This window comes from Dermacentor variabilis, chromosome 6, assembly GCF_050947875.1.
Source record: "Dermacentor variabilis isolate Ectoservices chromosome 6, ASM5094787v1, whole genome shotgun sequence".
NCBI lineage: Eukaryota > Metazoa > Arthropoda > Arachnida > Ixodida > Ixodidae > Dermacentor > Dermacentor variabilis.
The window spans coordinates 11,372,284-11,387,168 of record NC_134573.1 but is presented as its reverse complement, the minus strand read 5'-3'; the positions used below and the strand labels follow the sequence as shown (position 1 = coordinate 11,387,168).

Below are 14,885 nucleotides of genomic sequence, written 5' to 3'. Positions count from 1 at the left end.
ACTGTTAGCACGCTAGCGAAACATGCCAACAGTCGCATGCGAGGTATAGTGCGGTGTTGGTGGCATTCACGGCACGGACGGAAAAGTATCCAGCCCAGCCTATTTCCTGGTCACCGGCTGCTGTAGTGTCCTGGCACCAGCAGGCTTTCTAATAACGTATGTATTTGAATCTAGGCCAATATATATCGAACTCTAGGGTCTGCTTGGATTCGAGGATATTCAAAAGGTGCCAGTTTTTAATTGAAATTGGTAAATATGGTGTATAGCTAGTGCCAGTGACCATATGAAGTACATGAGTGGCGTCGCCATTTTGGTCTGTGTCATGTCGGCCTTATCGTAATGGCACCAAGCAGGCGATGCCACTATGCTGCCACTTTCAAACGAAAAGTCGTGCCAGCCGCAAAAGCATGGTCAAACATTTAAGCCGGGTGAGACTTCGGCATCGATGACAAACATTTTCGTCGTTGGAGGGGGCAATGGGAGAAGCTTTTTGCGTGAACTGGCCGCCACGGATGACAGTGACATAGAATGAGCTTGGCATATTAATATTCAATAAATGCTGCTTTAATTTTGTGAATGCTGTCCTCGCTTTGTTTGGCCTACATAGATTTGAGGTAAGTTTTTTTTTTCTGGCTTTGAATTTTCGAGTCTGCTTAGAATCTGGGACGGCCTAGATTTGAGAAAATGGGGCAATGTTTCCTCATTTGCTTTATTCACAAACTAACAGGCCAAGGTAGCCCGTGTTGGGCATGTTGGCTTCAGTACCTTTGCTGGTTGTCTATCAGTTTGCATTGCACGCAAATCAAGTTCCACTTTCTTTGCTGCTTCAGAACTTCGCTCTGGCGGCTTCTTTTCAACAAAATGTATTGTCACATTTTATTTGTGGCTAGCGTGTGCAGAGGTGAAGGGCTACCGCCCCTAAAGTGTTAACGCATACAGAGTTTGCAGCCGACAACGTCTGTGGGTATCACACTTACACCTCCATCATTCGCTTGTCAACAGCACGCGAGACACCGTGAGTGCATGTTGTGGCCGACTTTGCCGAAACCCACCTGGTGCACACAGTAAATCACCTGTAAGTAGTGCCAAAGTAGGCTAATCTGTAAGCAACGGAGCGCTTCCATAATCAGCAGATGCACCATATGGAGGTGCCACTTCACTGCCTACTCCTCATCCTCAGAAAGTGTGACTCACACTTTCTAATAACTTATCCAAATAACTTCGCAAGCCGTTCATTTCGTTTACAGTTATAACATGTTTTCCTGGTCATTTACAGATGTCTTCCTGCCTTACCTTGACCTTCACCCCTGCATTTCAGCTGTCCGAAAAAGTGCAGTGCACAGGACTGAGCCAAAAGCTGCTGAAGTTGCCCAATTTATGATGTTTTCTGAGCAGCTTGCTGGCACGTTTTCGCATGCTGAGACAGCAGAGGTTACTGGTGGCGCCAGACAGACATTGTCCGATAACAAGCATTGCCCACACACTTTCAGTGAAAAGCTTTAAACGGCCTTGCTCATAACCCATGAAACCAGGAGACATACTAAAGGCTCAGTCACGGCAGCGGCACAGTAAAAGTGACAGAAAGAATGCGGTGCTCTTCAGTATAAACGTTTCGACTTCGTCTAGCTGTTCCCTACATGTGATGCATGCGACTCATAGCTTCGTCCAAGTATTCTGTGCCGATTATTTACAAATTCACAAGAGTGCCAATATAAAAAATATATATTCGTTGCGTAAATGTTTTGGATGTTGCCTCCCTGCGGAAGCTACTGCCAGAGGCTGATGACATTCGCGACACCAATGAGCTCTGCGAGCACTGCTTTACACGCCTAAAAAAAATTCTGTCTTCATCTTGTGCCACCCGTGGTAAGGCAAACGAGGCATTCCTTCAGGAAGAAGTGACTGATGACTGGAACAGCTGTGTCCACCTTTCTTGAGGCCATCATCTTCCATTCACATATGCAGTAGACTATCTTACGGAAAGATAAAAACGGGCCAAGATTGAAAGTGTCGTCATAGAGAAAGAACTCAAGAGGGGACACTCGGCGAAAACTGACAACAGGAAACACGCCACAGCTAGTGTTAATCTTATCCATTAGTTGACGCGAGCATGGGAAAAAAAAGAAAAATGAAACGAACTTACAGGCGTGTTATTTTTTTTATTCTTTCCCACTAAAACTAGAAAGTTTTGCACATAAATAAACTTAAACATTGCAACTTATTTTTACTGTGTTACCTAGCAACGCGCTAACAGCACGCCAGGCGCAAATGATGCATGTGTCATGCGCCAGTCAGGCCACCGAAGCAAGTGAGGCTGGTTGCACATGTGAAGTTCGCCTGTTTGGGGACCCATCTCGTTTGGACGTAGAGAGTTAGGCTTCCGGTGTATTCTTGCGTTCCCCCTGCATTTCTGACATGGCACCGCTGCACTATTAGACTACGGCAAGGCGAGAAATTTTGTTTGACCGTCTGCGATGCATTTAAAAAAGCCATTTCGTCTTTTATGGCACGGAACAGAGACGTGTGACGCAGTTAGCGAAGAGCAGCTCTGCCATCCTGGTGTAGTTAAGTTGAGTTAATGAATCATACCGGGAGATGCTTCCGATGCTTTCTATGAGCCCCACTGTTACTAAACTTATTTCAATAGTCTTTGGCATGCCCGTCGCACCTCGGCCGTATGATGCAATTTGGCACACATGGTCCTCTTTCCACTTTACGTAAGAAGGGTCACCCTCCTTCGGGCCCAATTCACACCCGGCGCAAAAGTTGCTGAGAACGACGCAGTCTAAAACAAGGCCGCTTATGAGTTCGATCAGGGTACCGACGCCGTGTGCGTCGAATGTCCACGCGTCATCCACAATCCGTCGTATGACACGGCGATGTTTTCCGGGTTGTCCAAATTCAGTTCCGCATAAGTTTCACGAACTGAACTTGCACACTTGATTATCAGTTTCTCGGCAGCAAGAGTAGCAGCAGGTGCAAGTTTCTTCTCTACGTACGTCTGCCACGTTTTCGTAGGGAGGTCGCGACGCGCAATGCTCATTGTTGCAAACACGTCGTTCAATGCAGTTTGCCTATTGCCAGTAGCCTGCATTGCACGTGCGGCGAGCAGGTTCACGGTAAACGGGTTTATCTTTTGATCTCCATCGACGCGCAGCGAACTCCACTTTGACCATACGTCACCGCAGTTTGTACACACGAGCTGAAGCTTTACGGCAAGACCGTATTCCTGCTCACCTCTCATGATTTGCGCATCTCCCTTACAAATCTTTCCCTGTAAACGCGGGTATCAATGCGTTCACCGCCTCCAAGTGCACGATGGTGAAGGCCGTTTCGTCGGGGGGGGGGGGGGGGGGGGGGGGGGGGGGGGGGGGGGGGGGGGATAACCACGGTGGCGGAGCGTTTAGCGGTAAGATTTCGCTTCTGCTCTGTCGCCGCGACGGATGACATTTCCCGAAGTTTCTCTTCTGCTTCCTTCTCATCCTCTAACTGTTGTGGCAGCAAAACTTGTGTCTCAAGACGCACACGGCCGCTCTCTGCGATGCTGTCGGCAGCTGACGAGCTCGTAGGTCTAGCGTCCGTCAGGCCTACCGTGGCTGCAGCGGCGACCGCTTCGGCGTCTGCACTGCCGATCGCAGCGAAGTCGTCATCCTCGTTGTCCCAAGTCGTTGTGGGACGCTTCTTGAAGTTTTCCGATAGCGATCGCCTCACTCGTTTCCCAAATTTGTTCTGTGCTGAACTTCTTGATCGGCCGAACCATAGCTGCAGTCAGCCGACAGCACCACGACAAAATGGCGCACGCTTGTGTGCGTCTCGAAAGTGTGAAGCAGACAATGGGAAGGACGCTAGGCCAATTGGGTGCCTAGACTGTCACGTGCGCCGAGCAGCCAATACAATTGCGCGTTGGTAGATCTCAATGACGCGTTTTTTGTAGAAAGCCAATGAGCAAGGACAGCCAGCGACGGCGGGAAATTGAAGGTGACGGGTGGCTCTTTCAAACGAGACCAAGATGACCATGATAACCCGTGTGCGACGGCAACGGTTCGAACGAAAAAAATGCCATTTTTGCTTAAATCTACGCTCAGATTCATCTCACAGGCGTGTTACAAATAGAATTTGCAGCGGAAACAATAAGTGAAGCTAGAAATGGCGCAAATTAGTGTAAGAATGGTTCTAGATTCCGAAAATGTCAGCTTCAAAAAGGTAGATTTTTTCGTGATTTTTGGCCTTTTAAGACCCGTGCCCCCCCTTAAGCTTTAGCCATCATCACCGCTAATTATCATCAATCAAAGCAACCAAGCACAGAAATCTTCGCTTACATCGATTCCCACAGTGCGTTGGATTTGCACTAATTTTCTCAATGCTAAACAGTCAACGAGTGCAAGAAAACTATATTACAGTATGCTAGTCCAATGCAACCTTTTCAAATCTTGCAAGAATTAAAACAAGAAAAAATTGTGTTCCAAAGTTGGTAATTCAAATTCTGATAACTTTGACTAATAAGTAGATAGAAATACAAAACCTTATATGTGGACTCTTCAAACTTTCAAAAACATACCTAGTTAATTTTAGCTATCTTAGTGCGGTATAATTCTTTCAAGTCACCTCCCAAAATTATAATACTAAAAATTGCAGAACTTTTTTTTTCATTAAACACAGGAAAAAAAAACTGATTACATACTTGCGATCAGCTCACTAAACTGAATATGAGCTGAAAGTTTCAAATCTCCAGAGTTAATAGAGTTCTGCTCGAGCGCCAGGTCCCCCCTTCACTATTTTTTTTCATGTCTTTCATGTAGCAAGATAATATTGCACGCAAATGTTACGAAGAGAACATTCTATGTTTGACACTTTCTTCAAGTTTCTGTGTGATACAGAAAACGCACCAAGGCGCATCAGTCACAAAAACAAAAATTGTTCCAATTTGGGCCCTGTTTGAAATTTTCTTACATTAGAATTGTAGCTCAGCGGGCCCAGCGTAGGCGGCACTGTGCATGTGGTACCACACATACGCACTGGTGTCTACGCTGGGCCTGCAAAGCTGCAACTGCAACTCTTTTCATTTTTGGGGCAGAATAAGAAAAGGCATGGAACTAATTTACTGCTAAGTGTTATAAAATGAACAGAAAAGTGTTTTGACACTGTTTTTAGTTTGCATTTTAATTTGGCTGTGAAATCGGAAAATATATTTGTAAACAATAGGAGGACACTCGCACTACCATCTTCAAATTTCTTTTTCCTTTTGTTGCTTGCTAAAAACACTATTCAGAATTAAATTTTTCAGTTACGTGCAGTTTAAACATTCATAGATGACATAAAAAAACGGACCAAACAATAATATCCAGGGGACATGCATGTTTGATCTCTCGTGGAATCACCCAGCATGCTTCTAACAGGAGACTGAACTGCCTGTTCAATAAACCCACAGATAATCCATGCCTCTATGCTTGTTGGCAGAATGAGAAAACTTGCCAACTGTGCAGCAAAATTTGCAAGCTACCAGCGATGCACAATGGTGACTGTTGCACACAGAACAACATGTCAAGTAGATGTGTCTGTAATTTATTCATGCTTAGTTTTTCAGTCAACATGTCAGACCATTTAGTCCAACAGTTAGTCACTGTGAAGTAGATGTTACTATATAAGACATGCTTGTACCATCATCATCGTCAGCCCATTTTATGTCCACTGCAGGACAAAGGCCTCTCCCTGCGAACTCAAATTACCCCTGTCCTGCACCAACCGATTCCAACTAGCGCTTGTAGATTTCCTAATTTCATTGCCCCACCTAGTCTTCTGCCGTCCTCGACTGTGCTTCCCTTCTCTTGGTACTCATTTTGTAAACCCTAATGGTCTAACGGTTATCTAACCTGCGCATTACAACATGACCTGCCCAGCTCCATTTTTCTTTCTCTTAATGTCAATTAGAATATTGGCTATACCAGTTTGCTCCCTGATCCAAGCCACTCTCTTTCTGTCGCTTAACGGGGGACACGGGTTTTACATCGCAAAAAATGCCCAAAAAATCTATTTTTTGACAATCACATTTTCAGTTTTTAGAACTTTTTTTATCCGATTCCGAAATATCATCCATATAAACCACGTAGAAGTGCTCTAAAGAATTTGTTTCATCAGCCAAGGTGGTGAAAAATTTCGCGGAAATCAAGAAAGAACCGTGTTTTTCAAGCCACAATATCTCTGGAACGGCGCAACCGAGCGCCACCACCTTGGTCTCGTTGCAAAGCGCATTTCTCAGTCTTCAAATTTGCCGCTTCAGCTATCTCCTCCGTACAGAAACAAGCACACAAAAGCAAATGTCTGAAGGTCGTGCCGGAGTCTGCAACTGGACGCGCCCGCCACGTGACTCCAGCGCGGTTCGTCATTGGTCCGGCGCTCGCGTCTGCTCGGCTCTTTGCACCTCGCGAGTCTTTCCACTCGCCGTAATCTCGACGTGTCAAAACGGGTGCTACGCGGACATTGCGGTAGCGTGGTCGATCCCTACGTTTGTGGACGTCTCATGCCCAAAGTATTCCGATCATCGGCGACGCGGAGTTTGCGACCAAGGTTCGTGCGCGGAATCCTCGGACATGCGGCTAGGCCTTTTAGCACACAGTGTTTCAGAACTCTTGACCAAGCACATCGCGCGCGGACATCTCGGCGCGGACTCCAGCTTGTGTCTAGGCATTTCGTGAATAAGAGCATCGAGTGTCGACTCCTAGAGCCTGCGGCTAGGAATTTCGCGCGTCGGCACCTCGAACTGTGCGAACAAGAATATTGAGGGTCGACTCCTAGAGCCCGTGTACCCCATCATACCCCCCCCCCCCCCCCCCCCACTCATGAAGAGAACCGCATCATGAGCTCTGTTCACTAGGCCCCTTGTGCTAGCACAACATCCGACTGCAGAAGTGATCGAGGCAACATACAAAAGTACAATTCTAGAAAGCACCTAGCAGCTGCATATTTATCACTGGCTCTCTGATGCTAAGTTCCACAGCCATTGCCAGGTGAAGACTTGGAAGGCTAATTACACTCAGAGCCTTCATTCAGTAACATGGTCAGTTCTACCAAATGAAAAAATGCCTCACTGATTGTAATTGAGACTATCAATCAGGCAGCCTGCAGGTACAACACTGGAACTATATTCATGCCCACGCAGAGTTCTGCACCTCGGTTTGAAACCCAGGCACCATGCTCTTTGTAGAGCATGGTGCCTAATAAAGTTTCTTGTGCTATTATTTTGAGAGTGTGCAGTCACACATTTAGTATGGCCATTCTTACAAAACAGAGCTTCAAAGCGGTGCCATTTGTATTGCTGTAGATTCACTTCAGCAAAAGCTATATTTGTTTGAAACTTCAAATGCGTTTATTTCAGTTCAATGTTTTTGCACACTGTGCTCCACCTTACGGGTGTTTTTTCTGGGTTGTTTTTGGCCAAAAATGACAAGGTTGGTATCATTTTATTCGTATTGAAATGATCTGGGGGGTGATGCTATTTTTATTACTCTTGCACAGTCATGAAAATTATTCAGGTATAGTAATCGCTGCTAATTAGAAAAAGAAGGTTCGTAATAAATGCAAGATTGTTTTCTTGTCCGCAAAATGCTTCCCAATGAATAAAAATAGCATCAACCCTACAGTAGGTCTTTAGCAATGGTGTCATGCATTTAGTTTTTGGTTTAGCAAGACGGAATCATCAAAAAGTCCCGTAACGAGTTTGAAATTAATTTGACTTCAGACCCAGTGGTGGTCCAGCCAGTTTAGGATTTGGAGCAATTTTTGGAGCAGGAAAAATGTCATTCTGGAGCAGTTATGGAGCAGAAAAATGTGTCTTTTTGGAGCATTTGGAGGAGTACAGCAGTAATCTGTAGCCATTTGGCAAAGCTTGTTATTACTGTGCAATCAGTAAATGAAGAGTGACGCAAGACACAAAGCCAACGGCAGCATAAAATTACGAATGCGCGAGAACAATTTGCGCCGTTAGGCGTGCACGAGACAAAAAGTGATGGCAAATGTATTATGTGCATTCCAAATGACCGATGTGCTTTGACTGACTTTACCGCACCGGACAAAATGTGTATTAGTATGCCTAAAGAAATACAAGACTATGCGTCAATGAGCAGTGCTGAAATGAGTACCGTTGTACGCTATGTCGCAAAGATGGTACACTCGCTTTCGTTGCGAGGCAGATTGTTGCCTTCCAGTGTGTCGTGTGGCATCCGCGAATAGGCACTAGTCGATTCGGCGTAAAACCATAATTTTCCTCACCTATACCCGACTGACCATTCGTAGCCCTACCGATTAGGCCTAACTAGGCCGAGGCAGTGTGCCATGGCGAAAATTGGCTGTTAGCCGATTTGACTGGCAAGCTTTCCACAAGTCATCATGGAAAGCTTGCCACTAATATGTTCGTATGAGTGGCTAACCGGCGATCGGTTCCGAGCTCATGTATACGTGTTTTTGACAACTGTCGAAGCGAGCAGCTACTGCAATCACGCATAGACGCTTGCAGATTGGCAGAAGGTTTCGAACTGCATGTGCAAACACATGAATCCGCGTGCATGAACACGTATGTATATGATACGATCTCCGTGCCTTCCAGTGGCTAATTGGCCCTATACCTTCGCACATAAGCGCTGCTTTCGTCGCCGTTCCGTTTGTCAGCGTCGGGTATAAGAATTGTTTCGATTAGAGTTGATGACCCGGACGACCCTTGTACCAATACAGGCGTGCCTCATAATCAGATTGTGGTTCAGCCACGTAACTGTTTCTGTTGCGGACGTTCCTGTCCCAAAACCATCTGAGTGCCCCGGTTAGGCTACGTGCAATGCATCGGCCTCAGCCGAATATTTCATTTAATATGCAAAAACAGAGTAGCAAATAATCGAGTCGCGAAATGAATTATTTGAATGTTAAATTTATTCGTATAGTTGATTCGTAACGTCCGAAGAAACGAATCTATGCCTTTTACTGCCCCCAAGGGCTCCAATTGCCACATAAACGTTCGAAATAGCTCTGAAGGCCTGCAAGTACTCTTACTAGGCTTATCGGTGCTCGCACTGTGACAGGGAAGCGAGTGCACGGATGTGTAATTAAGGAATACAGTACATACTGTGTCCCGTGATAATTGCCCCTTCCACTTTTGCAATGCTTCACCGCAACATTGCTTCGCGTACGCTTCACCGCATAACACTGCTGTATTAAGGAGAAGCTGACTTTCAGAAGCCGGCAGCATTTAAATGCATCGTGCTTTCCGAGCTTCGAAGCCATAGGGGAGGATTACAAAGACGGAGTCGGCGCGATTGCTAACAGCGACGAGTTGTTATAATGAAAAACAAGGCACCGAACAGCAAGAAGCTTGGTTGCGGACGTCGAAGTAGCTGTAGGCCTAGCTGCGGTGGCCTAGCGCAGCGTTGCCGCGGCAGTGGGCGGCGGCCAGTGGATCTGCGTGCGAGAGCGCCTGTTCTAAACGGCGAGATAATAAAAATGGTGGCGGAGGTGGCTTCGCTTAATGCAGTTTCAGATCTACGATCATGGAAAAAGGTCCGGAAAATGGGACGGCGAAGAGTTTTTGCATCAGAAATTTCAGACATTCTTATACATTGACTATGCGGTACCATGGCAGTGGCGCGAAGGCATCCGATCATTGGGCATGTCTGAAAAGTCGGGCGTCCGGAAAATCGTTCGTTGACTGTAGTTGCAAACCCCACTGAAAACATTGCATTGCCGCAAAAACAAGAAAATACAGTCAAACCCGGCTATATCGAACTCGCAAAAGAACGCCTATCAGTTCGATATAGAGCATAATTCGATATAAGCCTGCTAAATAATTGGATGTCATAAAAGCACATACCATTTATAAGATCACTTTATTGATTAAACTAGCTTAGTTTCGCGCGAAATAGTCCTGCATTTTCTTCTGCTTTGGCAATTTCGCTGCCTGCGACGCACGCACTTTTCCACATTAAGGAGTCGGAGCAGCTGAGGCCGCAGCTTTCCGCATTCGCGCAGAAGCACCGGACTAGTGCGAGCGCACCAATCACTTCGGAGGATGCGGGCCAAGGACCGTCGTTGCTTTCCCCATTGTGCCCACTTTCACTTGTGCTCGGTACGATGTTCGCAATGTAGTCTTAGTTTTCGGGCTCTCCCGTGGTCGCGACACATCATTTGCGCTCACGAACTGATCCACCGTTGATTCGTCAACAGCTTCCGGAAATTCTGACAGTTCGCTCCAAACTTTGGCAACGGCTTCGTTGCATTCATCAGAATTTACGGTCATCACCGAGCACGCGGAAGACGGCACAGCTGAAGCAATTTCAGATTAACCACTCGTACACGGCCGTGCGTACGGGTAGGGCGCCACGGGCACCGGGTCACGAGTTTGGACACTTTAGCCCTAATCTCCCCCTTATTCTTCAAGATCGTGCCGAGAGTGCTCCTCGGAATCTTGTGCTCTGCGGGGACATCCGACTTCTCACCACGTTCGACACGATTTATGATTGCGAGCTTCACGACGAAAGGCAAATTCTTCCGCTTCATCACGGCAACACTGCGGGAGAAGGCCTACAAGGCGCACACAAAAACAGCGAGACAAGTCGCACTTTCGTCATCTTGCATGACGAGGGCACAAGAGCATCTGATTGGCTGTCTGAGCAAGCGCTGTGGGCGGGCCAGGATCATTTTTTGCAGGGGGGGTGCCGACGGCTCGTCCGAGGCAGCGCGGTTGGGCGCGGTCACGGTAGGGAGAGCGGTTGGATGGAGCCGCGCAGCCGGATTTTCTCCGCCACCGCGAGGGAAAGCCAGCTTCCGGGGGCACTTTCCGCCGCTTGACGTTCGATATATTGGGTGTCGCTGCTATTTTTGTTTGATGTAAGCGTAATTTTTGCGATATATACTCATTGTAACTATATCGTGTCCAGAAATTGTTCGATATATAGAATAATTCGATGTAAACGGGTTCGATATAGTCAGGTTCGACTGTAGAGCGCTTTTGCGCAGTTGGCGCAAATGGCACTTGAGTGGGTGCAGCCAGGAGCAGGCAAGTCGAATTGTAGCAGAATGGCGCAGTTGGACCACCACTGCTTCAGACCTCAATATTTTTTTAACTGCTCTAGCTATCAAAAATCTAATTACAGATCTGAAATCAGCACAAAAAATTACTCCGGTCAGTAGAACTTATTGAAGATTCACCCAAAAATAAGAAAAAAATTTTTAGGACCCACGCCCCCCCTTAACGTTATGCCTAACATTCTTTGTTGCCTCACTCTTTGCGGAGTCCTTAACATGTTCTCAAGCTTCTTTGTCAGTCTCCAAGTCTCTGCCAAACATGTCAGCACCGGTAGAATGCACTGAATGTGCACCTTCCTCTTCAATGATAATGGTAAGCTTCCAGTCAAAAGCTGACAATGTCTGCCAAAATGCGATCCAACCCGTTTTTATTCTTCTATGAATTTCCTTCACATGATCAGGGTTCATGATCTGAGAATGCCTGCCAAACGCACCCCAGCCCATTCTTATTCTTCTGATTATTTCAGTCTCATGATCTGGATCCGCAGTCACTACCTGTCCTAAGTAGATGTATTTCCTCACCATTTCCAGTGCCTCACTACCTATCGTAAACTGCTGTTCTCTTCCGAGACTGTTAAACATTACTTTAGTTTTCTGTAGATTAATTTTTAGACCCACTCTTCGGCTTTGCCTCTCCAGGTCAGTGAGCATGCATTGCAGTTGGTCCCCTGATTTACTAAGCAAGGCAATATCATCAGCGAATCGCAAGTTACTAAGGTATTCTCCATTAACATTTATCCCCAATTCTTCCCAATCCAGGTCTCTGAATACCTCCTCTAAACACGCTGTGAACAGCATTGGAGAGATCGTATCTCTTTGCCCGACGCCTTCCTTTATTGGGATTTTGTTGCTTTCTTTATGGAGGACTACGGTGGCTGTGGAGCCGCTATAGATATCTCAATATTTTTACGTACGGCTCGTCTACACCATGATTCCGCAATGCCTCCATGACTGCTGAGGTTTCGACTGAATCAAACGCTTTCTCGTAATCAATGAAAGCTATATACAGTAGAACCCCGCTGTTACGTTCCTCACTGCTGCGTTTTCCCGGCTGCTACGTCGCTTTCATCCGGTCCCGGCATAGCTTCCATAGGATCCAATGTTAAGGAACCCCGCTGTTACGTAGTAGCTGTGAAAACGTTCCCGCATGATGCGTCGCAACCCGAACCCGCCTGGGCTAAAGTAGGCAACGCGCTGCAACCGCCATTACGGCTTTTGACGAGTTTTGACCGGACTTGGCCGGGCTTGGCTATTGAACTGGCTGCAAGGAGCCGCACGCCAGTTCGAAAGGCCGCCACTAGGTGGCCATTCGTGAAAAATGCTCTGACTATCATCACTGTGATTACGGTCACCGCATGGTTTTTGTTGGGCGGGTCGACTCACGGAGGAAGGAAACTCAGGAGAGGCCCTGCCGTCACTCTTCGGGAAGCTATAGCTAAAGAGAAGCCGGAAGTTGGCGTTGCTCCGTCTATCGGGCCAGCTCTCCTCTCTTGTTTACATTTCTCGCGAAACCACGCAGCGCTGCGCGCAACCGGGCTGCTCGGACGTGCGCGCTCCGCAGCAATACTAAACAAACAGCATGATTACGCCAAAGAGGGCAAAATTTCCTGCAGATATTCATTCGTCCGTTTCCGTTGCCTGGGGAGGTATTCTGCAGGAGTCCACCTAGTGGACAGTCCACTTCGGCCGCTGCTGATTGGCTGAGGCCGCTCGTCTCCTCCTCACTCATACAGCTGCATCCAACCAGCAGCGGCCGAAATGGACAGTCCACTAGGTGGACTCTTGCAGAATACCCCCCCTGGCGCGGTGACGAGCAGCACGAGCCGCGTGATGCCGGGGAGTTGCCAAATCCTAGCTTTGGAGAAGCCGTCGCGGCGCTGGACCTCCTCCGCAGGTACGTCGCACCTCACAGCGACGCTGACAGCAATGTGGCCTTCCAGGCTATTGAGAAACGTGTGGCGATTTCTAGCGAGCAAAAGAAACGGCAAGCCACCATTCTAGACTCTTTTTAAGTCCTAAGCACACTCTGTGGAAATAAAGTGTCTATAGTTGAAGCTGCACTTTTTTCATTCATTTTCGGAGCTTTCCTCACTGTTGCATTTTCCTGGCTGTTACGGTTTTTTTCCTTGGTCCGGTGAAAAACGTATGAATGGGGTTCCACTGTATAAAGGTTGGTTATATTCCGCACATTTTTCTATCACCCGATTGATAGTGTGAATATGGTCTATTGTTGAGTAGCCTTTACGGAATCCTGCCTGGTCCTTTGGTTGACAGAAGTCTAAAGTGTTCCTGATTCTATTTGCAATTACCTTAGTAAATACTTTGTAGGCAACGGGCAGTAAGCGGATCGGTCTATAATTTTTCAAGTCTTTGGCGTCCCCTTTCTTATGGATTAGGATCATGTTAGCGTTTTTCGAAGATTCCGGTATGCTCGAAGTATTGAGGCATTGCGTATACAGGGTGGCCAGTTTCTCTAGAACAATCTGCCCACCATCCTTCAACAAATCTGCTGTTACCTGACCCTCCCCAGCTGCCTTCCCCCTCTGCATAGCTCCCAAGGCTGATTAATTGGCCTAAGTAAACATACTCCCTTCACAGACTATAGTGGCTGACTGGCGATCCTGAACTCTTGTTCACTTGCCTGCCTATTCATGATTATTTTTGTCTTCTGCATATTAATCTACAACCCTACTCCTGCACTCTCTCTGTTAAGGTCCCCATTCATTTGTTGTAACCTGTCTGCAGTATTACTGAATAGAACAATGTCATCAGCAAACCAAAGGTTGCCGAGATATTCACTGTTGATCCTTACTCCTAAGCCTTCCCAGCTTAATGCTTGTACCAAGCAAAGATAAAGCTCTGATGCCACCAAAAAATCCCAGTTACACCAGGGACTATATGCCGCGTCATACATTCGGCAGTGCTGTAAACAACTCATGAAATACAGGTATATGTGAGAACCCCTCATACTACTGTTAACCTTGGTCATTCTTTTGTACCCTGCCCGACTCTGTGCAGCCCCACAAGGCCAGTTTCTTCAAGAAAGAATTCTTTACTCCTTGCCACCCACGACAGCTGTAGGAGATGATTTGCATTGTCAGGTGGGGCCTGTACAAGAGGCTGCCAACAAGCAGCAGCACAGAGGACGCAGCAGTGAGCACCAAAACAGCCCACTGTACCATGTTCATTACGTGACCACCTTGCGTCACGACATGCCTCTTTGGAAATGAAACACTGGTCCCTAGAAAAGCTATTATAGTAAACTATTCAGGGTGCAACGAAAGCTTGTCATTTGCCTAAGGTTTCAGGACCTTCATGCAACTAAAGAATTCATTAAAGCAGCCTCAACGGGAAGCACTCCGAAAACTTAATTTTGGGGTAACAGGTGGATTATTCAGAGAAAATGCGTGCTTAGCTGCCATTAAACATTTTCTGCTGAAAATTTAGTGCCATTACGCCATCGTGGACTTGTATTTTTTTTCTCACTCATAGTTATGTATACATGGCACAGTAGTAATACTTAAAACGTGCCAAGTTTTCTTTGGTTGACTTATAATACAATAGCCCAAATAATTCCCGCGTCACACCAACTACAATAGCCCAAATCCTGTGTCACACCAACTATCCGCATCTTCGACCGTGGCCATTTTAATGTGACACTCACCGGCCTTGCCACCACCTGCTGCAGGGGCAGCCGCTGCTGCCACTGGTGCCGCGGCCGCTGCTGGTCCAGAGCCCACACCAGAGCCAACGTTGGAGATGAGGCCCTTCAGGTCCAGCCCTTCCAGCGCTTTTGCAAAGAGGCCTGCACGGGTGATCAC

At 46.9% G+C, this 14,885-nt stretch overlaps 1 protein-coding gene across 1 annotated transcript in view; it reads right to left on the bottom strand.

Annotated features, from left to right (window-relative positions):
- The window catches only part of RpLP1 (Ribosomal protein LP1), a 60,534-nt gene that overhangs the window by 22,226 nt on the left and 23,423 nt on the right, over positions 1-14,885 (bottom strand). Inside the window, exon 3 of the mRNA XM_075694758.1 lies at positions 14,729-14,869. Coding sequence (XP_075550873.1) covers positions 14,729-14,869 — 141 coding nt within the window. The remainder of the gene's footprint in view (positions 1-14,728; positions 14,870-14,885) is intronic.